Below are 26,032 nucleotides of genomic sequence, written 5' to 3'. Positions count from 1 at the left end.
TGAATTTTTCATAGTTTGTTGTTGTTTTTTCCCCCGCTCCTGTATGAATTATTTAATTATTCCCCAAAGTTTTGTAGCCAATTCCATTTCACATCTTGCACTTTGCAGCTGTTCAAGAGCTCTGTACAGTGTTGATGTGCTTGGAGTTACTTCAGCTTAATTACATCCCATGTGTCAGATATTGCCTGGAAATGAGACAGAAAACAATGGGTTGGAGTGTGATGACTTCCACATGATATACAAATCTTATTAATTTTATGTAACATGTGATAATAATGCTATATAAAAAGTTATCACAGATGCTAAAAAGTTCCATTGTCTAACAGACCTCTCAAGGTATTGTCACTTATGCATGCTGGGATTCTTTGACATCCCATTGGATACTTTGTTCCAAGGTCAGTTATAGATGTGCTTAGGTTTTGGAACAAATTTTGGTTTGTAGCATGTGCAAGTGGAGTGGAAGTCACAGAAGCTTCTGTGTGTAATCCAAAGCCAAATATTTTACTCATAACTCTAAGGATTTTGCCTTTAAAGTGCTCTTTATCAATTACCTGGTTTTTCCTGTTCCAATAATAGCTTTTCTGATTCTTTCTCTGAAAAGTGAAATCATATTATGAAATTACATTAGTGTGCATTGAGAGAGTACTAGTTTTCTCATCTGACATTTTATGTATTGACTGAAATGCTGAAAGACAAGAAAGTCATGGTTTATAAGAGTACAGTGAAAAACTAAGAAACAGGTGAGGGAAGGTCACAAAACATGAGCCGTAAATGGGGTCTGAGCACACTCAGATGAGTCTGACAGGGTTATTCCATGATGAGAAGGAAGGAATATGGGGGGAGCTCTTATTCCCCAATCCAAGTTTGGTTTGCTTAGATGTTTTATTTTTCTAGGTGGTCTTACCAACCTATATGGAACAAACCCCACTGATTGTAAGAATTTTTACTAATATCTAATGCAGAACTTCTTATTCAAAAATAGTTCAGAAAGTTAAAGCAGCAGAGATGCCCCAAGGTGATTACCTAGCAGGCTGCTGGGGAAGCCAGGACAGCCCCCAGCACTCTTGAACCCCAATCAAGGAGTTTGTCCTTTTGGCTGAATTGCCTCTAATCATGAGACCAAGAAGAAGTGATGTCAGCCTAATGTTATCATCTGCAGTTTGGAATAGCTGGATAAGTCAAATTTAACTTGAGCTGGTTTCTGGAGCATGCTTGGCTTTGTCAGCTTGCCAACCTTGGCCACTGAGGAAGAGCACAGAATGTCTTTTAGGGTAGGGTTTCTAAAACCAAGATTTTTGCTTTAATTACTATTTACATGTTCCACCCTTTGCCCTTTTCAGCTGCAGGGAGATCTTGCTCTATTTTAAAAGCTCGGGCAGGAACTTGAGGCTAGAGACTGAAGCCAAATCAAATGGGAATCTTACCAATCCCAAAGAGGGTTGGCTGATAATAAAGGCTATCTTCCCAAGACTTTAAAGCTCTCTTCCTCCAAAGACACTCCCTTATCTGAAGCCTCTGGCTTCCTGTGAGAGGGTATAAACATCTTCCTATGCAGCGGGGTACCCTTTGACATTAAGAGGAAAGCACAACTCAAGATAAATTGAAGAGGCTTTTATGTCTAATCTCAGTAAGCATTCAGAGGCTATGAATGTCTTTTTATCCTGAGTTGTTGAGGTTTGTTATGCTTTTTTGGCTGGGAGTACATTTTTCTTGGAGTTGTAATACATCCCTCATTGCTTTTTTTTTTTTTCCCTTTTTCCAGATGAGCTGTCAGTGCAGTACCTTTTTAGTCAAGACTTGTGTGTTTACTTGGCATCTTCAGTGTACAAACCCATGCAGCTAATTCTGCTAATATTTTAAGGCTCTGACCAATGTGGCTTGAGGGTAAATATTTTCTGACTTTAACATTGTACCTTGCTCACAGGAGCAAATTCTGATGACTTCCATTCATTGGCAGAGGTTTCAACTTTGTCAATTCACTGCTATTTCTCATTAGAGGTTTTTTTAAAAGGTGTCAAAGATTTTTTTTTTATTTTTTTTTTCATAGCTGTTGCAATCCCATGAATGAGCAGCTCATAGAAAGCCCAGCTCACTCCATAGAAATGCATCCTCTGTGACTGCTGAAGGCAAGAACCCTGTGCTCCCTTTGCAGTAATAATCTCCTCTTCCAGGAGTGCAGATCTCCAATGTGCTCTCCAGGACCTCTTCACTGATCCTTGTTTCATGTCCATTCCCAGCTTCTTTATCCCAACCCCCCTTCTCCTGGCTAATGCAGAGCAAACAAGGTCTCACTCAGAGCCTGATTTAAGTGGCCCCACTGCTGTCTTACAGGATGGAGGCTGAAGGATTTGGGAGGTTCTTCGTGCCAGGCCAGCGCTGTACACTCTGCTTCTGCTGCCCACCAGCCTGTCGGGCTGGGAAGACACTGGAATGAACCTTCTCCTCCCAGCAGCAGTGTCAAAGGCCTTTCTGTTCTGCTTGCTGGGAGCCAATTAGAGAGGAAACAAAGATCTTTCAGCATAAGATTCACTCCTGTGACCTACCAGCAGTGCTGTCTTTACTCAAAGGCCGTCTTAAGCCTCCTCCTTCTATCTCATGGATAGAAAAGAGTGCCTCACACATTCCCAGTAACTACAACAGGCCTTCCACACTGGATGTACCCTCATGATCCAGCTACTTTCATTTCTTTCAGAAGTAAAACATCCCTTGAGACTCATAGTGTGAACGTGTTTTTAGATAAAGAACATGTATCCAACCACTATAATTAACCTTCATTTTAAAACTTCCAGTTCCAAATCAGTTCCCTACAGGCTAATTTTTCTGTTTGCAGGAATGCATGAGTGATGCACAGATGCTCTGTCAGTACACTTTATCTATTCATTAATTTTGATTAGATAGCATTTGCACTCTGCCATCTAAGAGCGTGCCACTTTCTGATATAATTAGTGTTTCTCAAATTAGGATAAATAGCTGTTTCATTACTTTAAAGTGGAATATTTAAGTGCCATTCCTGTCTCCTGCCTCTGGAGCTGACAAAGGTACCTGCACACTCCTTTTTGCAAAGTCAAACCTAATTTACCCTCCCATAATGGGGAAGGTAATGTACCACGGCAGATGTTGCTTAGGGATCCTGCTGAGAGCAGTTCCTGGGTAGTTGATTTTCCTGTGTGCTTGAGACTCTGATTTGAGAAACAGAAGTGCCTAATTGCCAAGATAACTTCAGAAGAAGTTCCTGGAGGCATCAAAATATGGAAATTATTTACAATACATATTGATAAGCTTCTGTTGCCAAATGAATTCCTGTTATGACTGTGGAACTGTATTATTGTCGTGGGGAAAACAGAGATATTATGCCTAATCAAGACCAGTCTTTGTATCTTTGTATTCCCATCCCTCATTCATCCACAAGGATGTCTTCTCTCCATGGTCATGCAATTTGCTTGGAACCTGGGTGTAGCAACCCTTTTTGTTTCTCCAAGAGGCCTTACAATTCTTTAATCATTAGATACTACTGTGTTAAAAATGTCACTTTCTGAGAACTAGAATGCAGATTTCTGGCCTGTATCAGAGAATTGTGGCTCACATTTTGGGAAGGGATAGAGACATCTCTTTTGTAAGGGAGTTGTGAGTCACCATGCTGATCCCTTTCTGTAATTTTTTTCCTTTTTAGATGTGGAATTCATAGACACTTGTATATATTAAAAATGCTTGAGGCCACATCTGCAGAAGAATAATCTTAATTTTGGAGGCTGTAAGTCAGAAGCTGGTCCAGCTCTGAGATAATCTGATTTGCCCCATCAAGATCTAATACTGTTTTTAAAAATTTCTCAAGAAGGGCTAAGATTTTGGAAAAGAAAGATTATACTTCTTACTGCAGGATTAATCTACTCAAGATGTAGCAAAAATGCATTTTTAAAAAACCTAAAATATCTGTGGAACTCCCTGGGTATCTTTCTATTGATGAAGGTCAGACCTTAGATTACTTTAAATGTAAAAGGCCTATTTGTTTTTCTCTGCACTTTTTGTTTTCCTCTACTTTTCTCTGATTTTCAAGTCCTTTTGTTATCTTCTGACTCATGGTCTCTGGTTCTCTTTTTACCACACCATAATTGTGTAAGACTTACCCTCCTCATTTCATCCAGCTTACAACTATCCACATATTTCTTAGGTTCACATCTCAGATGAATCATGAAAGCCAAAACATCCATTAACCAGTTACCAACTTACTGATTGTGTTTATTTCTCGTAAGTTTGGAAGAAAAAAAATTCAAAGATGTTTTTCCCATCCTCCTTGAAGTCAGTGGGTACCAGGCAGGTGGGCTGCAACCTTTATCCTTTTCAATGACTTCTCAGTGGGTAGATTGAAACATGCAGAGCGTCACAAAAGCCAAGTGGGGGGGAGGGCAGAAAGGATTAGGTCTTGAGGAATTTTATTTAATTGATCTTTCTGCTAAAGTAATCACATCTCACTTTTCAGACTCTTACCCTTCAAGGTCATGTTTTCTCTATCAAACTGTGAAGTAACACAAAGAATTATATAGCTTTCTTGGTATCTTTGATTTACAATAAAAACAGAAATAATTCTGAAGTGACATGAATGTATAAATAGATGGGGTAAGAAAATATTTACTGCTGTGTAAACAGCTATCTGTCTGTCAGAGACCTATGCAGCTGCTGGATCTCGGTGGGAGGCAGCCTGAGCCTTGCATCTTGAGCCACTTGTGACAAAGGTTTGCATTGATCCCAGATGCTACTTTGAAAACTGAGGCTCAATACATCTCTAGTCTTTGCAGGAAGTCAGAATGAACCCAGCAGCTCCTGTCTGCAGTCTGTGCTGGTTTTACTGTGGAGGGTGTAGCAGCTCCAAGTGAAGATTCCGGCTCCAGATGGACATTCCAGAGCAGAGCCATATTTTTCAATGCCCCATTTGGTGACTAAGGCACCAAACACATTGGGGTAGATCACCAGGCATTATCAATGCATTTATCCTGGAGCTCTCAAGATGAGGTCTGGCTTCAGGTTCATAGGTTCAGGCAGGATGTGCTGCTTTGTTATGCCAATGAAACACAGTCAACAGGATATGGGGAGATCTCCAACCTCAGTAAGGGCTACCAAAGGGTCACTGGAAGAAAAGCTGCTTCTTTGGTATGTGAAGTACGAGTGTATCCCTTCAGAGTGTCTCCTGTTAAGCTTTTTCTTCAAAGGGGTAAAACCAAGGTCAGGGAGCAGTAAGTTATTGAGTTAAAACTCTGGATTCTGAGGGCATCTGGAAAGTCTACACCATGGCAGTAGGAGAGGTGAGGATTTGATGAGGAGAGCTGCTGTTGTGCTGCTGTTGATACAGGTCTCTTCAGTGAATTGCATCACCCATTGCTGTGTCTCATGAATGTGAAGCATGAGCCAGCTTCTGGATAAATGTCCTGCTCCTGTGGGAGAACAGACATCTGAGAAATACATTTCTCTGAAAACTGAGAAGGCAGAACAGCCTAGCCATAATGATTACTTGCAGCAACCTACTTTGTAAAACATTTTTTCTCCCGAAATTCCTGATGGTCCTTAATTTATAGTGTCAGGCCTCTTTCCTAAAGGCTTGCAAATACTGAGTACATGCGAACTTGAGGTGAGTCATGGATCCTTCCTTAATCTTGGACCCTGCAAGGAAGCCATGGAGAGTAACTTGAATGGCAGAAATTATTGTTTCCTGATAAGAGTGTCTCTGGTGCAGCTCTCTGAGGTCAGTTAGTGGTATCTGTGCAGGTGTCCCAGGCTGCCTGTTGGATGAGAAGGATAAAGCTTGTAGAGTGCCACTGCTGCCTCCTCACCACAGTATCAGCAGGATGGAATAAAATGATGCATCTCTGGTGCCTCTGGCAGCTCCCAAGTATGTTGGAGCTCTGTAGAAAACTGCAGTTATTGTTTTTATTCCTCAGGCTTGATAAACTGGGCAGCCTTTTTATCTCCCAGTGATTTTAGCACTGTAATACATATGTTGGCCTAGTGGAGCTGTGCAGAGGAGATATCAGGCTTTGTAGCTGTGTGTGTACTACAGTGCCGTAACATGAACAAGATAGTTTAGTTCTGTCCCTTCAGCTAAATCCAAACTATGTTATAGCCCATCCTCGGGCAGGACAAACTTCCCTGTGTGCCCTTCCTCCTCACAGAGCATGGATGTGTCCCCTATGTTGGCCACCTGCAGCTTGGTCTGCCTCTTTCTTTGGGGTCAGGCATTTGGCTGACTGGGTCAGTCTTCCCCAAATAATTTACTATATCCACTCTTAAGCATTTTATAGGCCTTCCTCTTTATTGCTCAGCTTCCAGGTAGCTTATTCCTCCCTCATGAGGCGTACGCTCTCTATTCTGACAGCAAACGTGGCCTGATGTGAAAACAGTCACGGTGCCAAATCCTCTAAATATTGTAAAATTCCAAGACCTAGTCCAGGTCTCCTAAGATAGCATGTCTGTGCAAACTTCCTGGGGCTTTTTAAATAGCCTTCTGATGTGTGTGCTGGGGTATGAATGGAACTGCGGATTTCTGAAGTGTCAAGAGGGTGAATGTGTGTGCACCCAAATGAGAATATTCTGAATGAGTCTCTTCAGAGAAGAACACTGATGAAAAGGACACTGTTAGCAAAAAGCAACCACAGAAGTAAGACCAAATACTTGAAAGGAAGAACACCCAGGGGGAGTGGGTTCCCACTTACTAGTGAACTACATTATTTTCTTTTCAGAAGTCATGTTAAATAGGAAAGATTTTCCAGTTTTAGCAAAAAAACTGAAATAATGTCTGTCCTTACTGTAAGTTCTCATGGGTGTGAAGACAAGTCCCAGTGCACTTCCATGTACTTCCCAGTGTACTTCCATGGCCATAGGATAAGCCTATGGATTTGTCTCTTAAGAGGAGTTAAATTTAAAAAGGCTTATCTTATCTGTCTTCTGTGTTTACTTTGCTTCATCAGCATGTTGTTTAATTGTCTCTCAGTTTTAATATCTTTACAATTATAGCACCCTCATGACGTAGGGCTTGTGCTGTCTTCTCACAAAAAAGATGAAAAAGTGAGGTATGAAGAGGGTGATTTGCACAAGATTCTTTAAGTGTTGAATTTGTCTCTATTATTTCAGATTATTGGCCTCTCATACCTCTCTTTGTCTTCCATTTGGTCATCTACAATATGAATAGACAGTGAGCTGACAGGCACAGCGCCCTCTGTAGTAGTGCAGCTCCTCTTCCTTCACACTGAAAACTTCTGTTGGTTTCAGATATAATTTTCCTGCAGCTGTTGTTGGTAGTTCTGCTTCTCTGGTTCTTCAGCTCTTTTAAATCAGACTAAAGATCTTTCCTAACCTCTGTCTTGAGTGATTTGTTTCCATCTTCTGTAAGAAGAATTGCACAAAAATGGGAAACGGCAGAAAACTGCACAGGCTTTTCTAAAGCAAGTCTCAAGTTTAGGAACAAAAAAGAAGAAATTCCCCCTTTATTTAAACTAACCAAGCTCTGTCATTCCCAGCTCAGGTCTGTTTTCCATCAGGTCACATTCCAAAATTGCTCCTGATAAAGAATTGTATAGATGGAATTAGTGAAATACCACTGGCTTTGTACTAATCAACGACCTACATTTTTCCTCTTCCTGGATGTAGCCCTGAAGGGTATCAAGGGATTTGGCAAAGGTGAAGTGTGTTCTGGATTTCTCTTTGTTCCACACTAGCTTGTGTTTTCCCTCCTGCCATGAGGTTTGTCAAGGGCACCACTGGCTGCTACAGCTGAAGACTGAGCTGGCATCTTCACAGAAGGTCCTGCCTCTGGCAGGAAAAGTGCAGCTCAGACTTTAGAGACATGAGGAAGGGCTGTGATTAATCCACGGCTTTTCTCTGAAGCCCTGGTAGAGTATGGTGGGTAAATGTTTTTTCCAATCTTTCCTAACTTTAATTTACTCACACAGATATTCATGGTACTTGTCAGCTGCTCTCAGTCCTCCCTTACAGCACAGGATGATCTTTTCCTGGATGGCTGCAAATCTATTTATAACAAAAGATGGTGCAGGGATGTTTGATGGTGCATAACAAGGTAGGTTACAAAAAGGAGTTGCAAAGCACTTAAAGATTGAAATTAAGGAAGCTGACACTGAAAAATTGCAAGATTCCTTCCAACAGGCAGTTGGAATGCAGCTTGAAGGCTGTTCTCCCTAGGAAAAGAGTGAGAAATTCAAGGCCTGCTTTTCTGGGGGTGCTGAATGTTTATGTCAGGAGGGCTGCAGGTGCTAGAGCTCTTACACAAAGTCAGTGATTCACCCTGGCATTTCTCACCATCCCAAAGGGAAAGCTGGGTGTATGGGCCTGAGGTTTAATTTCTGATGAGTTAAAGTGGACAAATTCCAGAACACCAGATCTTTGGATAAAAGGAGGTTATAGTTAGGATATTTTTGTTAATTTCTCATGCTCTCTACAATTTATTGTTTCACTTTATGTTTTTCTTATTGACATTAAATTCTTAGGCATCATTATTTTGAAGCAATGTATCCAAATGGCCCGTTCCAAAGATCTTTCATGATTTCTGATGAATTTTGGTATCTGTGAGTTCTCAAAATAGACTTCATGTATTTCAAATTATCTTGCTTTCTCCCTGTTCTCTCTACTCCATTGCTCACTTTCCCATAGGTCCATCTTCATGAGGACGATGTCCTTATTTGCGTCATATGTTTTTTATGTTTTTTCCTATCATTCTTAATTTGCAAGTCCTCCTCAGAAATACCAGACCAGCTGGGCACCTGAAAAGTGTCAGCACCTCCCAGTGAAATGCCCAGTGGATTCTAGCTCCCATCCTGAATAGGCCCAGATCAAGTTGGTGACACTCGATTACTCTTCAGCCACCTTCTCCTCCCTGTAAAAACACTTCTGACCCACTTGGGCAGACTGGTAGTCAAAAAGCAGAGCCTTACACTGTTAATTAGTTCTGCTGATAAGTAGAAGAGTTTAGTTCGAAGGTAATAAAAATGCCCATTGTAAAACTCCTACTAAACTGAGCAAACAGACCTAAGAGCTTTGACAAAGCTGAGCTCTCTTCCCGTGCTGCCCATGCCCAAAGGTACATAACTTGATCCTCTCTGCCTCAATTCCTCCCTCTTTATAGAGGAGATGATAATATGCACTCATCTTTCTAAAACACTTCTAGGTTTACTGCTACAAAGTCCCACATGTGCCAAACATGTTTTGATATTGCACCTGATCTCAATGCTGAAATTACATTGCCAATGCAATTTTTAGGAACAGTGGCAACAGACCTCACGACTTGAAGTACTTAGCTTTTGGTAGCAGCATGAACAGCCTGGTAGGTATAATCCTGATTCAACAATCTCCCCCAAATCTGCAATTCTGATATCTTAAACTGTTGTTTTGCATGAGGATTCTCCATTTGCTCCACTCCTGTCCATCACTGCCCTCCATGCAGGCTTGAGGCAGCCTGATTTCTTACACTGTGGAATCTTGTATATGGTGATCAAGCCAGTGCAATGACTGTTCATAATCCAGTTTTGCATGAGACTGGCAAACGGGTAAAAATACTCTAAACAGCATTTGGGACGCACTAAATAAAGAGTGAAGCCTTTTTTGATACTTACTGATGTTTACATACCATGTAATTATTATTATCATTGAAGACCCCAACTTCCTCTCTTTGAACATAATGTCTAAACAGGAAAAAGCTAACCTTCCTGTTTGGAGAATTGTTAGTTTCAGAAGAAATATATATTTTTTTTGTCTCTTTCTTGCAGTTCTTAAATATTTTATTTTTAATATAAATAAAAAAACAATAAATTATCTGAAAGGAAGGAAAACCACATGTCTGAAACAGAGTCTGCTATGAATAGATAATCTTTACTCCATGAAACAACTCATGTCATACCTACATTTTGACTTTTGTATATTGGGAAAGGAAATCTAGACTTATTTTTGGCACTCACTGCACTGTATATACACAAAACCGAAAGCAAAGTTAAGGTTAGAGAGGGAAGAGAAGGCTCCTGTCAATCTGTACAGAGAGGAAGAATCATGTAGGCAGTTGGCCTGGCCCAACAGTAATTTCTAGATGTGATGCAAGGCTGAATTTAAAACTTGAGGAACATGCTTGGTATACAGTGTTCTCTGGTTCAATTCAGTGCTGACATGGCCTTTTGGATAAATCTCACCTCCTAAACTCTGCTTCTGCATCTTTTGTTTAGTTAAAGGAAATACTGGTGGAGCAGCCCCTGCTGCTCTGTTCCAGGTGTGTGTGGAATTTCTGATGGCTAGCAGGAGCAGCACAGTGAGACTGAAGACCAAGATGCTCCACTCATCTTTGGGAGGCAGAAATCAGCAAACAGGTAACTAAAAGCTGACTATAAAAAAGTGCTCCTACCAAAGGCAGAACTGTTTGGCATTCCAAAAGTGCTTCATATCTTCCCAGAGTCTGACAGGCAGCCTAATGGAATAACCACCAGGTTTGTTAGACAACAGCCTTGTGAGGACTGCTGTTGTCAGTTTGTCATCATGGGAAGTATTCATATTGTCACTTCTCCTTCATGTTATTTCATCGCAGGCAAGGCTGTAGTCTTGCTGGTCCTATTTAACAGCAACTGCTGAAACATCTTGCATGAATGGAAGAAGATATATATGTATAAGATCGCTGCCCACAGAGAGCTGGGAAGCTGGAAAGGCCTGTCTTTTCTCCATCATCTTCCTAAAGTTCCAGGCCTGTATTCTAGACCTGATTAACTTAGATGTTCTTAACAGCTAAGCAGAAGTTCTGAAAGACCTGGACAATTTCTTGGCTCTTGTACTTACAGACTGTATGAATATCTACCATCTTTGGATCATGTAGAAAGTGTGAAAATGTGGTCTTACAGGGTCAAATACCAGACATTTATAATTGTTTTCTATCCCTTGGGGGTTTTTTTACACTAGTCTCTGATTTTGGAAGCCTTATTTTACAGAACTGCCAGCTTACTGTTGGCAGTACTGTGTAAGTGTAAAGAAACCCTGCCAGTATTTTCTCGGGTTATTTCCAGGTGGATCTTCTTACTCCATTAGGGCATTATGCTTGCTTATGTTTGTAGAGTCAGACCCTAAAGACATATCTTGTTCCTCTTTGCTTGCTTCATGTTTGCACTTCTCATAGAGCCCAAGTCCATACCCTTCCCAACTTTGTGCTTTTCCAGAGATTCACAGATGAAACTCCATTTGCAACCCCTCACTCCTGCCACTCAGTTGTGTCCTGCTCTTCATCTGTATTTTCCCAGGTATGGACCTTGCTTTGTGATTTAACTGGACTGCAGCTGCAGCAAGAAAAGAACATGTTAAAGCTGTTGTAAAATAATGGGTACCACATGAAATCGAGAAGGTGGGGTCCAATGATCTGAACTGCAGATAGTCACTGGCAGGGAGAAGGAGAGCTGTCATGCTGAAAAAAAGACCCAGAAGTCAGCAAATGAGCTGAGTTAATGATGTAGCACAAGAAAACTAAAGCCAGTGTTTCTGGGCAATGTATACAGGAGTGTCCCTCTCAAGACTCAGCTCTCTGTAGTCTTGTCTATGCTCATGCAGGTATTGGGGTGGGAGCAGCACTGGATACTAACTGTAGTAGTTAGATCTATCACCTCGTTAATTAACAACATGATACTCTACCAGCATATGGAACAGTCTCTCTGATTGGGATTAAAAAGTATAACTGGACTTCACTGAGAATACTAGGCATGTCAGGGGATGCCTGATTTCATTGTGTGGGAAACAGTAATAATAATGTCAAATGTGAAATAATATGTGGCCATACAATTGTTTCCTTCTGTTAATCTCCATAGGGATGTTTGTAAAATCTGGATTCTCATCCTAAGTGGCTGGATTTCAAGGAGTAGCCCATGCAATCCTTGGACTCCGAGAGGCTGGCTAGATGTCAGTGTTGAACAACATTTGACCAGTTAGTGTTTATAATACGTATTGCAATGGTAGGACTGGGCTTTGCTATTGAATATCTGTGCTGATACCACGGGGCACTGAGTCACTGTCCTTCCCTGTGCTGCTACAGCAAATAAATTCACCAGCTTCCATCTTAATAATTTGCTTTAGAGCCAGTGCCACACGTCACATCCTATTCTGGACTCTCTCCAACAAGTTAATGTTTTTTACTGAAGAAGATGAGTAAAAATAATGAGTATCCTTAACTAAGGAGCCATAAAATTCTGATAGAGCAGTAATATTCCCAGTGAGCCTGAAGGAAATCAATCAATAGTTATGAGGCTCAATTTATGGCCTGAAATCATCAAGCATAGTAATTCTCCATTTTTGTACAGGATGCTTTTGTGGTTCCTGCTGAGCAGAGGAGTATAAAGTCAGCATAAGCTCTTTCTCAACAATTCCCCAGGCTTTGTCATTTAAGATAGCTGACTCTACAGAGGTTGTTATCAGGGTCCTATGATTGATTTGAAGGCAATTTTTCATTATATAGGACAGGCTGTACCAACTGTATGTGTTCTGAGAGTCTCAGGCTTGGAAGGGTTTCACAAAGAGTAAAAAAGTTATTTTGTATCTCTTTAAAATTTGACACTGCAGTTATTAATTTGCCTGCAAATCACTCCACAGTCAGGTATGGTTCAGTAGCATGTTCTCCAAAAATCCTTTTACTGCTTTTTGTAGACCCCTTGCAATAGAATTTTCTAGATGGAGGCTGGACTAATTCTATATTTCTAAGCTGCCTCTGTGGAAGAAGTTCTCCCATCTGCTTCCAGCACAGGTGTGATCTCTTTAAGTTTTGAAATTGTTTTTTAAGAACAAAGGCAGACAATGAAATTTAATCCAAGGGTTTTATTAAAACCTCCATGTAAAAAGTCAGACCTTTCCAAAGCCTGAAGTAAGTGCAAACATTACGTAGCCATGTTCCCACCAGTGGCATAAGCATGAAAGACAAAAGCTTTTCAGATTAAATGGAAAAGCCTTGGTTTAGGCCATCTCCTGCATCTACTTATCATTCCTGCACATACAGGTTGGTAGGAGAATGTTTTAAGTCTCTGAAGTGACAGGAGTATTTTGTAAATATACAGTAAGGTCCTAAGTGGAGAGGGCTCTAAATTAACACTTGACCAAAAATATATTGTGATACTCATTCAAATATAATTTCTTAAGGGTGCTTTTAAATCCCCAACTCTTACACCATGCGCAGATCCACAGACTAAGCACCTGGACCTGCAGATGATCTTCACTGTACAGATTCATTCCTGCTTTGGCTAGTTGCCAGTGGGTTTTGTGTGAAATACTCCCTCGTATAGCCTCTACATTTAAAGGATGCCTATAAATATCTTCACTGGCTGGGACAAAAGGAGAAAGAGTTGGACATTCTTAGAGAAATGTAAGATGTGCAGAGAGCTGAAATGCCCACCACGGGCACAACTCTGGCTTCCCAGACCCCCCCCCCCCCCGCAATGACCAGTCAGGCCACTAGCCAGGGCTGCTGGTGCTTTCCCAGCCCTCTTCCTGCAGCAGGATTTTCCCCTCCTCCCATCAGCTGCAGAAGCAGGACACAGGAGGGGCTCAGGAAAGCCGGGCTGTTACCTGAGCCAACAGCGACACGCAGAGCTCCAGCAGCACAGTCAATCCCTCCTTACATCTGCAGCGCCGTATCCATGCCGCCTGGAAAATATCCCAAGGTTTAGCCCTTTTTGCCTTCCTGAATGACTACACTTATTGAGAAGGAAGAGATATTTTGCTGTAGTAATTTTATCCATGGCAATCATGTATACTGTGCTGAAAGTAAATTAGATCAGCCAGAGGCACATCTACATTCCAATGCCTGCATTCGCACAAAGTGGATTACACTCATTCATCTGTATCAAAACAGTTAAGATGATGTTATTTGTTTACCACTAAGTTTGAGGCAGACAACTTATAAAACATCCTATCCCTGCTTCCTTACTACTGCAAGAAGTCTCACTGAGACCACACTGAAATTATTTTGGTAAGCTTTTGTTAAATAAATGCACAAACAGAGGAAAACTGTACATGCAAGGAGTATGTCAAGATCTAAATAATAGGTGCAAGTTCTGTAACAGTGAACACTGAGTCCGACTTTTATTAAAATGACTCTAAACCACCTCTTGAAGACACGTACCTGAGCAGACAGTGGTAAAATAATTAGCAAAGAGAGAGCCAGGCATTAATGTCTCCAGAAAAACATTTCAATAGAAGCAAGAAAACACCTTAGAACTGATCAGCACACAGGGTGTGCTGACGACAACCCAAATTACACAGGACAATTACAGAGTACAGATGGATTTCCCACTCCCAGAATTTAAAAGCCCTGTCACCAGGGTACAGCCTGCACAGCTGCTGAGGTTGTTTCTTGTTTCCTTTCCAAGCTCAGGCTTGCCTCTGATCCAAAGGGAATACCAGTTCCTCTCTGCAGGGCAGGAGGCAGGTCAAGTGAAAAATCACCAAAGCTGAGCAAGTAGCAAATGTTGTAGGCCAACGACTGTAGTTTGACCACCAAGCAGAGAAGTTTGTGGAGAGGAAGGGCATTAATGGAGTCCAAAGTTTGTATGTTCCAGCTGAGCTGAGGTTAATTGAGAAGAAAATAAACAAATTAAATCTGTGTTACACCAATATAAAGCATAAAGGTGCAAAACAATGTGAAACAGAGCAAGAAAAGTTAACAGTGCAGTAAGTATAAAATTAAGTGGTCCAGTGTCCTGGTTTAGGGCAAGTTGGGGAGATAACTCCCAAAGGGGCTTCTCTACAAAAGCAGATTCAATTGCCCCTCCCCCCTCCAACCAGTTCGGGAGAAAATATCTCCTTGGAGAAAAAGTGGAAAGAAACCTGTTTATTAAACAATAGAAACCAAACAATATTAAACAATAAAACTTCTCACTGCTCCAAAGAACACAAACTCAGAACAGTCCCCTCCCTGGGTTGCAGCTCGGCTCACTCAGTCTTTGGTCAGTCTCTCTGGTGCTGGAAACGCCGCGGCCCAGGCCCGGCCGGGAGGGCCACAGGTGGAGCTGACGGTGCTCTTCTGGGTGTTCAGTCCAGAGCAGGCTTGAACAGGTTCAAGAAAAAAGGAAAAAATCACAGTCCAGGGAACTTCTTTGCCTCAGCTAGCTAAAACTAACTAAAAGCAGGAAAAAAGGGAAAAAGGAGCTCTGTCCAGCTGTCTGTCCATCCGCAGACAACACAGTCCAGGAGCAGGAACGTGGAGGAGTGAGAGCAGTCTGAAAACAAACGGCGCGCTTCTTCCCTCCCCTCTTCACTCTCTGGAAGAGAGTCTTAAAGGTGTAAAACTTATTATTCAATATAAACAGAACAAGACGATTGGGGATAAAAGCATCATATAGTCATACCAGGACATTCCACCCCTTATCCCCATATCGTCAGCTTACTACTAAAACTAATATATATTCTAACTCTACAAACACATACATTATACATCCAATATACAGCTATACACAGACAATGGTGGTAACATTCAGCAAACAGTGATATTTATACATAGTTCTCACCCAACAATCAGATCTCCCTGAGGTACACATCGTGTTCTTCCATCTTTTTGCATTATCCACCATGTGCAACCTGGTCCCTGAGCAAAAACAACCCCGTGAATGGGTTTGTCTGTACTCAAGGCAGGATTGATCCAAACTGTCTTCCCTAACAAACCCCTGACATGTACCACTGGGACTTTGTCTCCATCTACTCTGTGCAAAGGCTCGGATTGGGCAGGGCCCACTCAGTTAGTAGAGCCTCGGGTATTAACTAACCAGGTGGCCTTTGCCAGATGCTGCTCCCAATTTTTGAAAGATCCCCCACCTAAGGCTTTTAAGGTGGTTTTTAGCAGCCCATTGTACCTTTCCACTTTGCCCGCAGCTGGTGCATGGTAGGGGATATGGTACACCCACTCAATGCCACATTCTCTGGCCCAGGTGCTGATAAGGCTGTTCTTGAAATGAGTCCCATTGTCTGACTCAATCCTCTCAGGGGTACCATGTCTCCACAGGACTTGTTTTTCAAGGCCCAGGATGGTGTTACGGGCAGTAGCATGAGGCACAGGGTAGGTCTTCAACCACCCTGTGGTGGCTTCTACCATTGTGAGCACGTAGCGCTTGCCTTGGCGTGTCTGGGGCAGTGTGATGTAGTCAATCTGCCAGGCCTCCCCATACTTGGACCACCGCCCACCATACCATAGGGGCTTCACCCTCTGGCCTGTTTGATGGCAGCACACGTCTCACAGTCATGGATAACCTGAGAAATACTGTCCATGGTTAAATCCACCCCTCGGTCTCGTGCCCACTTATAGGTGGCATCTCTACCCTGATGACCTGAGGTATCATGGGCCCATCGAGCTAGGAATAACTCTCCCTTGTGCTCCCAATCTAGGTCTATCTTGGACACCCCTATCTTTGCAGCCTGGTCTACCTGCTCATTGTTTTGGTGCTCCTCATTAGCTCTACTCTTGGGGACATGGGCATCTACATGGCGGACCTTCACAGGTAGCCTCCCTACCCTGCTAGCGATGTCTTTCCACTCTTCAACAGCCCAAATTGGTTTTCCTCTACGCTGCCAGTTAGCCTCTTTCCACCTCTCCAGCCATCCCCACAGAGCGTTGGCTACCATCCATGAATCAGTGTAGAGGTAGAGCTTTGGCCACCTCTCTCTTTCAGCAATGTCCAAGGCCAGTTGAACAGCTTTGAGTTCAGCAAGTTGGCTTGATCCACCTTCTCCTTCAGTGGCCTCTGCAACCTGTCATGTGGGGCTCCATACGGCTGCTTTCCACTTCCGATTCATTCCTACCATGCGACAGGAACCATCAGTAAAAAGAGCATATTGTGTTTCTTCCGCTGGCAGTTGGTTATATGGAGGAGCTTCTTCAGCACGTGTCACTTCTTGTTCCTCTTCATCAGTGAGACTGAAGTTTTCACCTTCTGGCCAGTTTGTAATTATTTCCAGAATCCCAGGGCAATTCAGCTTTCCAATAAGGGCGGGCTGTGTTGTGAGAGCAATCCACTTACTCCATGTAGCACTGGTGGCATAGTGGGTAGAGGGAACCTTTGCTTTGAACATCCACCCCAGTACTGGTAGTCGGGGTGCCAGGAGGAGTTGTGCTTCGGTGCCTATTACCTCTGAGGCAGCTTGGACTCCTTCATAGGTTGCTAAAATTTCCTTCTCTGTTGGAGTATAGTTGGCTTCATACCCTCTGTATCTTTGACTCCAAAATCCTAGTGGTCGGCCTCGAGCCTCCCCGGGCACCTTCTGCCACAGGCTCCAGGACAAACCATGGTTTCCAGCTGCAGAGTAGAGCACATTCTTCACATCTGGTCCTGTCCTGACTGGGCCAAGGGCTACCGCATGAGCGATCTCCTGCTTAATCTGGACGAAGGCTTGTTGCTGTTCAGGGCCCCAGTGGAAAGTGTTCTTCTTACGGGTGACTAGATAGAGAGGGCTCATGATCTGACTGTACTCAGGAATGTGCATTCTCCAAAAACCTATGGCGCCTAGGAAAGCTTGTGTTTCCTTCTTGCTGGATGGTGGAGACATTGCTGTGATCTTGTTGATGACATCAGTGGGAATCTGACGCCGTCCGTCTTGCCACTTCACTCCCAGAAACTGGATCTCTTGAGCAGGTCCCTTGACTTTGCTCTTCTTGACGTCAAAGCCGGCTTTCAGGAGAATCTGGATGATTTTCTCTCCTTTCTCAAACACTTCTGCTGCTGTCTTCCCCCATACAATGATGTCATCAATATATTGCAGATGTTCTGGAGCTTCACCCTTTTCTAGTGTACTCTGGATCAGTCCATGACAGATGGTAGGACTGTGCTTCCACCCCTGGGGCAGCCGGTTCCAAGTGTACTGCACACCTCTCCAGGTGAAGGCAAACTGAGCCTGCATTCTGCTGCCAGCGGAATGGAGAAAAATGCATTTGCAATATCGATAGTGGCATACCACTTTGCTGCCTTGGACTCAAGCTATACTTAATATATCCGGCACAGCAGCGCTCAGTGGTGGAGTCACTTCATTCAATGCACGGTAGTCCACCGTCAATCTCCATTCTCCTTCAGATTTACGCACAGGCCAGATGGGGCTGTTGAACGGTGAGTAGGTCTTGCTGACCACCCCTTGGCTCTTCAGCTCTCGGATCATCTTATGGATGGGAATCACAGCATCTCGAGTGGTTCTATACTGTCAACGATGCACTGTGGAAGTGGCAATTGGTACCTGTTGCTCTTCTCCCTTCAGAAGCCCTACTGTAGATGGATTCTCAGACAGTCCAGGCAAGGTATTCAATTGCTGGATGCCCTCTGTCACTACAGCTGCTATCCCAAATGCCCACCTCAGTCCTTTTGGGTCTTTGAAATACCCACTTCGGAGATAATCTATGCCCATAATACATGGGGCCTCTGGGCCAGTCACAATAGGATGTTTCTTCCACTCATTCCCAGTCAAGCTCACATCAGCTTCCACCAAAGTGAAGTCTTGTGATCCCCTGGTCACACCAGCGATAGAAACGGATTCTGTCCCCACATGTCTTGATGGAATTAAGGTACACTGCGCACCAGTGTCGACCAAAGCTTTATACTCTTGTGGTTCTGATGTGCCAGGCCAACGAATCCACACCGTCCAGAAAACACGATTTTCCCTAGCCTCTATCTGGCTAGAGGCAGGGCCCCTCTAAGCCTGGTTATCCTTCTTTCCTTGGGCATATGTCTTAGAGGTTCCTTCAAGGGGATCAGACATGTCATAATCATCATCATACCTGGCAGTTTGGCTATGGGCAACTGGAGCTGCTTTCCTTGTGGTGGAACTTCCTCTCTGAGCCCTGTCTTCCTTCAATTCACGCACCCTTCGGGCCAGAGCAGCGGTGGATTTTCCATCCCATCTCCTCATGTTTTCTCCACAATCGCGCAGGAAGAACCACAGCTCAGCTCATGGGGTGTACCTTCTCTCTCCATCTGGGGAACGTCTGTGTTGGGTACCAGAACCTCTGATCTGTACTGCTGAGACTTGGAGAAGGTCTTCTTTAATCTCCTCTCTGAGCTTCTTATGATTCTCCTCTATCTTATCCTCTAATCTCTGCAGACGTGTTTCCACTGCTGCGATTCTGGCATGTGTTGGGCCATGTACAGCATCTGCATAAGCTCGGAGCTTCTTTGCCATGTCAAGCACGGTCTCATCCGTGTCATCCCGCTTCATGATAGCTAGAGCAGAAGCATATTTATGTTGCCCAAGTCGTACTAGTTTTCGCTACATCACAGATGTGCATGGTACCAAGTCTGGATTCCTAGTTGTTATGTCATCTGAGAAGATAATCTCCGCCACTGCCATTTCTCTCAGGCATTGAATCCCTTGTTCTATGGTCTTCCACTTGTTTGCTGCATGTAGAGATCATTGGCACACAGGTGTCTTTGTGCTACAATGTCCAAGACCCATGCCCAGAGGCTGTGAGGGTTAGCCCCCCTCATCATGCCTTGGTCGATGACAGGATCATGTGACAGGGATCCCAAATGCCTCGCTTCCGTGCCGTCCAGAATTGTAGCCTCTCCTGCAGCATCCCAAAGATGGACTAACCAGCTAATTATGGATTCATCAGATCGTCGGGTGTAATCCTTCCTTAGGCCACGCAGGTCCTTCAGGAAGAAGGACTCAATATTGGCTTCTGATCTTGTGCCAGTTGCTTTGACTCCTGATTTTATGTCAGGAAACGTTGAGGGTCCTTCTCCTGCATCATCATCATCATCATCATCCACTGGTCGATCGGTCTTGTCTGTGCACTTCCCTCTTCTAGTGCTAGTAGCAACAGCTATTGGTTGAGGCTTATTGTTTGGTTTAACTGCTGGCTTAGGCTCACTATGTGGTTTAGCTGCTGGCTTTGAGCCTGGGGTGTTGGTTGCAACCTGAGCGACTGGGATAGCTCTTGATGTATCTCCCTGCCCCCCTTCCTCGGTCTGCTGCCCTAGAGTATTTAGCAGTGTGCGATAAGCATATGCCAGGGCCCAGCTCAATGCAATGATCCTTTTCTCCTTAGGGTCATCATGATACTTCTCTTTCAGGTATTTCCCCACCTCAGCTGGGTTCTGAATTTGTTAATGGGGAAAGTCCCAGACTATAGGGTCAGAGAATTCTTTCAGGATTTGGCCCATATTTTCCCATTCTCCACCCCACTCAGGATTCTCCACACGTGGGTCTACTTCTGGGTCAGGGGTCTCATCAGCTCTTCTAGACATCTCAGCCCTCATTCTAGAGAAGCTGCAGACCATATAGAGGAAGCCTACTAGATTATATACCAGAAAGATGGTCTCTTTAACATTCAGGGGAAACCGAACATTCTCCACAAGTGACGTAACAGATTCAAAGGAGAAGAAGGAAAGGAAAGGCTGGAAAGCCTCATTCCCTGCTCCTCCTCTAACCAGCTGGGTGCAATTACTAATAAATTCCCAAAACATACTGCTAGAACTGGGATGCAGGGTAGGATGAAGAAACCATAAACCATACATATCGTAAACAGACGCCAGTATTTTTGTAAATGCCCTATAAATCATTATCACCAAGGCAAATACAATAGCTAATCCAATCCGTGCCCCTTTACCGCAAAAACTACGTGATAGGGACAATAATCCTAGTGACCAGAATGGTATTGAAACCTCAAAAAGGTCTAGAGACCAGAGCCACATAAAGGCCTCCCCAAGAGACATTACAAGTTCAAATAACATGGCTATTGAGTACTTTAACCTACTACACAGCAAGCACAACCAATCTGCAATCAATAAAGGGTTTTTTTCCACTTTCTCAAGCCACGCGTTTGGCGCCACTAACTGTATTTGTCCTGGTTTAGGGCAAGTTTGGGAGATAACTCCCAAAGGGGCTTCTCTACAAAAGCAGATTCAATTGCCCCTCCCCCCTCCAACCAGTTCGGGAGAAAATATCTCCTTGGAGAAAAAGTGGAAAGAAACCTGTTTATTAAACAATAGAAACCAAACAATATTAAACAATAAAACTTCTCACTGCTCCAAAGAACACAAACTCAGAACAGTCCCCTCCCTGGGTTGCAGCTCGGCTCACTCAGTCTTTGGTCAGTCTCTCTGGTGCTGGAAACGCCGCGGCCCAGGCCCGGCCGGGGGGGCCACAGGTGGAGCTGACGGTGCTCCTCTAGGTGTTCAGTCCAGAGCAGGCTTGAACAGGTCCAAGAAAAAAGGAAAAAATCACAGTCCAGGGAACTTCTTTGCCTCAGCTAGCTAAAACTAACTAAAAGCAGGAAAAAAGGGAAAAAGGAGCTCTGTCCGGCTGTCTGTCCATCCGCAGACAACACAGTCCAGGAGCAGGAACGTGGAGGAGTGAGAGCAGTCTGAAAACAAACGGCGCGCTTCTTCCCTCCCCTCTTCACTCTCTGGAAGAGAGTCTTAAAGGTGTAAAACTTATTATTCAATATAAACAGAACAAGACGATTGGGGATAAAAGCATCATATAGTCAACCCAGGACATCCAGGAACCACAATGATCAGGCTTGGCAGTGCCTGAGAGCAGTTTTGGTCAGTCCTGGACAGTACCACAGGCTCTCTTTGAGAAAACAACCATAAGCATCCTTCCTAGCTGAAACAGACCATTAAGTAGTACTCCAAAAATCAGGGCTAAAGTGCCTGAAGATGCATCCAAAATGTCAAGCATCTGTGATTCATTCCATTCTTCTGAAAATGCATGTTGTAGCCCATTTGCACTTTCATAAATCTGACGGTTGCTTTGTCTCTGTGTTCTGAAAGATTTCTATTGAAATTGTTACAATTCTGCACGTCTTTTCGAGGAAAGATGAAGCCATCTTCTGTTTATTCCTGCCATGGCACAGTTGGAAATGGGATATTTGCCAGGAACTCACACAGTCAATGTGAGAGAGTTGCTATAGGCTGCAGCTTTATACCACTAGTTTTCCTTTGCACTTTTTTTCCTTTCAGAATTTGGCAAGAAAGTTTATCTAAAAACCAGTCTACATCTTGATAATCTTCAGGCCACCATAAATATTGACTCCTTTGTAGGAAGTTTTGAATCGGTTTGTTTCTTCAGTTGATACTGAGAAAGTGACCCAACCACTACCATAATGAGGACATCCTTCAGATCACAGAAGTACCTGCTCTGGGTGAAATGAAAGGCTTCCACACACCACCCATCTTTGAGAAACTGCCTGGTCACAATGCAAATTGTTTTTCTGCTGTTCCAAATGGCATCACGAATATTGTTGATAAGTTCTTCGCCAGGCAAGAAATCTCTTTCCTCAAAACACAAGGTAAATCTGTTTCTATCAAAATACTGTGAATCCAGGGGCTTTAGCAAAGATTTCTGGACCCATTCAAAGTCATTTTTGCTGTAGCAGAGATATGCATCATATTTGTATTCACTTTTATCTGCTGCTCGTTGTTGGTTGTCTATCAAGTCATTTTGTGGTGGTTTTATACCACATGAAACAAATCCCCCAGCAGCGAGTAAAAATTATGACTGCCACCAGAAACACAATGACCAAGAAGAAGATGAAGAGTGAGAATCTGAGTGTCTGCTGGAGTTCATCTTCATCATAACCATTGTATGTCATATAAGACAGGGGTATCCCTTCAAAGGCAGGGGGGTACACACAGTACCTCTCAGACTGGGAGCCAGCCATGGTTACATTGGTTTCATTCAGCCACACTAGCAGGCTCCTTAAAGCGCAATCACAGACATAATTATTATGTGTTATATCCAGAATACTCAAAGTCATAAAGACTTCAGGGTCAGGGGAAAACAGCTGGTTTCCAGATGAGTTTAGGTTTGTTAGGTTTTGTGGGAAAAACCCAGGAGAAAGATGAGACAACAGGTTGGAAGCCAGGTTAAGTCTTCTAAGAGATGTTAGACCTCTAAAAATCTCCTGTGGAAGAGCACTGAGGTAGTTGTTATTCAGATGTAGAACTTGAAGTTTGGGCAGTGCCCCAAACACATCCAAACATAAATCTCCCTCCCACACCAGCTGTAACATATTTTCACCTAGATCCATATATAGTAACTGATTGTTTTCTATAGCATTAGCACTCTTCACACAGTAAGAGAACCAGTTCTGTTTTTAAAAGATATACTGCAGATATGGAATTTGGAAAAGAACATACAGGTCACCTAGGTTTGCCAACCAATTTCTTTCTAATTCGAGGTGTGTTGCAGTTATTGCTCTGTCACCTGCAGACATTAGCTTATTGTCACCTAAAAAGGCAAAGCTCAGATGTGGAACAGAAGGGAGACTTTTAATGGCATTGTCTCGGAGATCAATTATTTTCAGATTTACTAAATGCCTGAATGATTTGTCACCAATCATCCCAATATGATTTTGCTGTAAATCAATATACATTACATTACATAGACCCTCAAAAGTATAATTGTACAACTTACCCAAAAGGTTTCTTGAGAGATTGAGAATTTTTAGGTTGCCCAAGCCAAAAAATGCTTATCACTGAACCTTTTCAAAAACAAGATAATGTTTTCAAAAAGGTTCAGTGATTCCAGATTGCCAAGACTTTGAAAGACTAAAGAATTGAGAGAGAAAATGTAACCCTGTGAAATATGAAAGAACCTTAGATTACTTCTTCCTAGTCCTGCAAAAGTAGAATCATCTGGATTTTTTAAGTTATCAAAGCCAAATCCTGAACCAATTTTAGGACTGCTAAATATTAAAGAACTTATTTGAGTCTCTTCAATGGCTGCACAGAGATATTGGACTCTCTCTGTTCTCCAGCCATTGTCACTAAGGTCTAGTGAGCTAAATGTAATATTTTTGAAAGGATTGGGGAACTTGGCCCAGGCCACATCTTCTGTCTTGTACAAATGATTAGAACCAAGGTTAAAAAATAAAAAGTGTTTTCCTTGGAAGCTGGTAAGATTGATTTGACAAAAGTTGGGTATCTTGTTGAATTTCAGGTTCACACTTTTCAAGGCTGTTAGATTATAAAATAAGGGGCGGGGATGAAGTTTGGTGATTTAATTCATTGAAAGATCCAATTCTTCCAATGACCTTAAATCTTGAAAGAAACATTCTTCCAGGATGGAATCTCCAAGGGAATTGTGAAACAGACAGAGGACAGTCAGGCTTGGCACACCCCCAAAAGCATCAAGATGCAGTTGAAGAATCTTATTGTCTCCCAAGTCTAAGATACAAAGGTTTGGAAGGTTCCTGAATGCTCCTTTTCCTATGGTAGCAGGATGGACTAACTGGGTTCCGATTTCCAACAGCCACAAGTGCCCCAGCAGTGGAAACAAAGTCACTTTTCTGAGATAGTTGTAAGTCAGGAAAAGTTTCACTGTATCTTTTGGCACAGGTGGAACATCTCTGAGGCTGCAGAAAAAAGATATGGAGACTTGGGCTTCTGAGTAGCACCTTCTAGATGCACACACACCACTAGCTAGTGACAGCCCAAAGACAAGGAGGAGCTGATGGCACAACATCATGAACCTATGTGAAAAAAAGTGACAACAGTGAGAATCAGGTCTGCAGTTTGAAATAAATGGGCAGGAGATCTTTCTCCTTTTTAATGCCTTTATTAAGAAGAATCAGCTCAGGTGGGAAGAAATCGACGGGTTGCGCCCTCGCCGCCGCTGCTCCCAGGCGTGGCACGAAGCAGGAGGATGATGCAGTTTTGTCCGCTGGTCTGCAGACAGAACTGGGGACTCTGTCCTCACGGGAGAGTCGTTGAGTCCTTGGTTTGTTGGTTTAGAAACCCGGGGGGTCTCTTTAATCAGTTTCTTTTCAGGTTAGGGTGAGAAATAAAAAGATACAAGCAGGTACGGGACAATGCTCCCATCCTTAGACGTCACTTTAAGTCACTTGTTGGCTCGTGATTTTAGGGGTTTTTCTTATAAAAACTGTAAAACTGTAAAAATCCAGGGTGCACTGCGTTTCTTATTTGCATGCTGTTTCTGGTGTCACTGCCCATCTCTTTACCCTGGAGGGTTTCCCTTGGTATCTTCTTGGCATGCGGCCAGCATCAGGGAAACAATCAGTTAATCACCTGCCATTAACAGGTATTTGAAAAGCTTTCCTTCGGCAGCGAAACTAAAGGAGGCTGACTCGGTCTGGCTTGGTTTTTTTAACTCTGAAACTTTAAAAAAATTACAATTTTCTATTCATAACACAGTTGGCTCTGAAACTCTTTGCAGTGAGTTTCAGAGCACATTTTTAACAGCTGTAGAATGGAGGACTGATGTCACCCTAAAGATGACTTGAGATTTGGGATTTATCCTTTCTCTGAAGTCTAACAAGCATCACCTGATAGGCTGTTTGGTCAGAACATGCATCCCAAAAAGATGTGTGTCCTATAACCTAAAAAGTAACTCTCCTTTATCTTCCTGTCCTAGGGTGACGTTATGATGCTTGTATCCCCAGTTGGGTGTTCTGTTTATGCTGGATGTTATATTTTATGCCTTCAGGACTGGCTCTGACAGTGAAGGCAGGGAGAAGAACACAGAATTTCGTTATCAGCTGCATCATCGCCCACACTCTGCTGGAACACAGAACTCCGCTGTTGTTGTCTGGGCACGGACAGGGCAGAGCACAGGGCTCCTTTAGTTTTTCAGTTAGTTTAGCTAGTTGAGGCAGTCTGAGTTTTCCCTGGACTGTTTTTCTTTCCCTTTTCTTGGAACTGTTCGAACCTGCCCCGAACTGGGACCTGGGGAGCACTGAGAGCTTGCACCTTGTGGCCTACCGGGACCTACTCTGGGCAGCAGACTCTCCCAGCACCAGAGGGATTGACAACAGAGTGACCACCCACAGGAGAGACTTTCTGAATTTGTCATCTCTTCAGAGCGGCGAGTTTTGTCATCCAGTATTGTTCATTTCTTGTGCTGGGGAGTGCTTGGCCTGTTAAATAAACAGGTTTTCTTCCACTTCTCTCCAAGGAAATTCTTCCTGAACCGGTTGGGGGGAGGGGCCGTGTGGGCTTGCTTTCTGGGCAAGCCCTTTTGGAGGTTTTCTCCCAAATTTGCCCTAAACCAGGACAGTTCCTAAAAACCCCACCAGGTAAGAGTAAAAAAT

The 26,032-nt window shown here is 43.2% G+C and overlaps 1 protein-coding gene across 1 annotated transcript; it reads right to left on the bottom strand.

Moving 5' to 3' along the window:
- Nucleotides 1-21,869: 21,869 nt before the first annotated feature.
- On the bottom strand, nt 21,870-24,450 carry TLR5 (toll like receptor 5). Its single transcript, XM_064415858.1, is given in 4 exon segments — nt 21,870-22,041; nt 22,043-22,419; nt 22,421-23,476; nt 23,479-24,450. Coding segments are annotated over 4 exon segments (2,577 nt in total).
- Nucleotides 24,451-26,032: the final 1,582 nt, after the last annotated feature.

The sequence above is a fragment of the Passer domesticus genome, chromosome 3 (assembly GCF_036417665.1).
Source record: "Passer domesticus isolate bPasDom1 chromosome 3, bPasDom1.hap1, whole genome shotgun sequence".
Taxonomy (NCBI): Eukaryota; Metazoa; Chordata; class Aves; order Passeriformes; family Passeridae; genus Passer; species Passer domesticus.
This window is presented reverse-complemented; position numbering and strand designations above follow the sequence as displayed.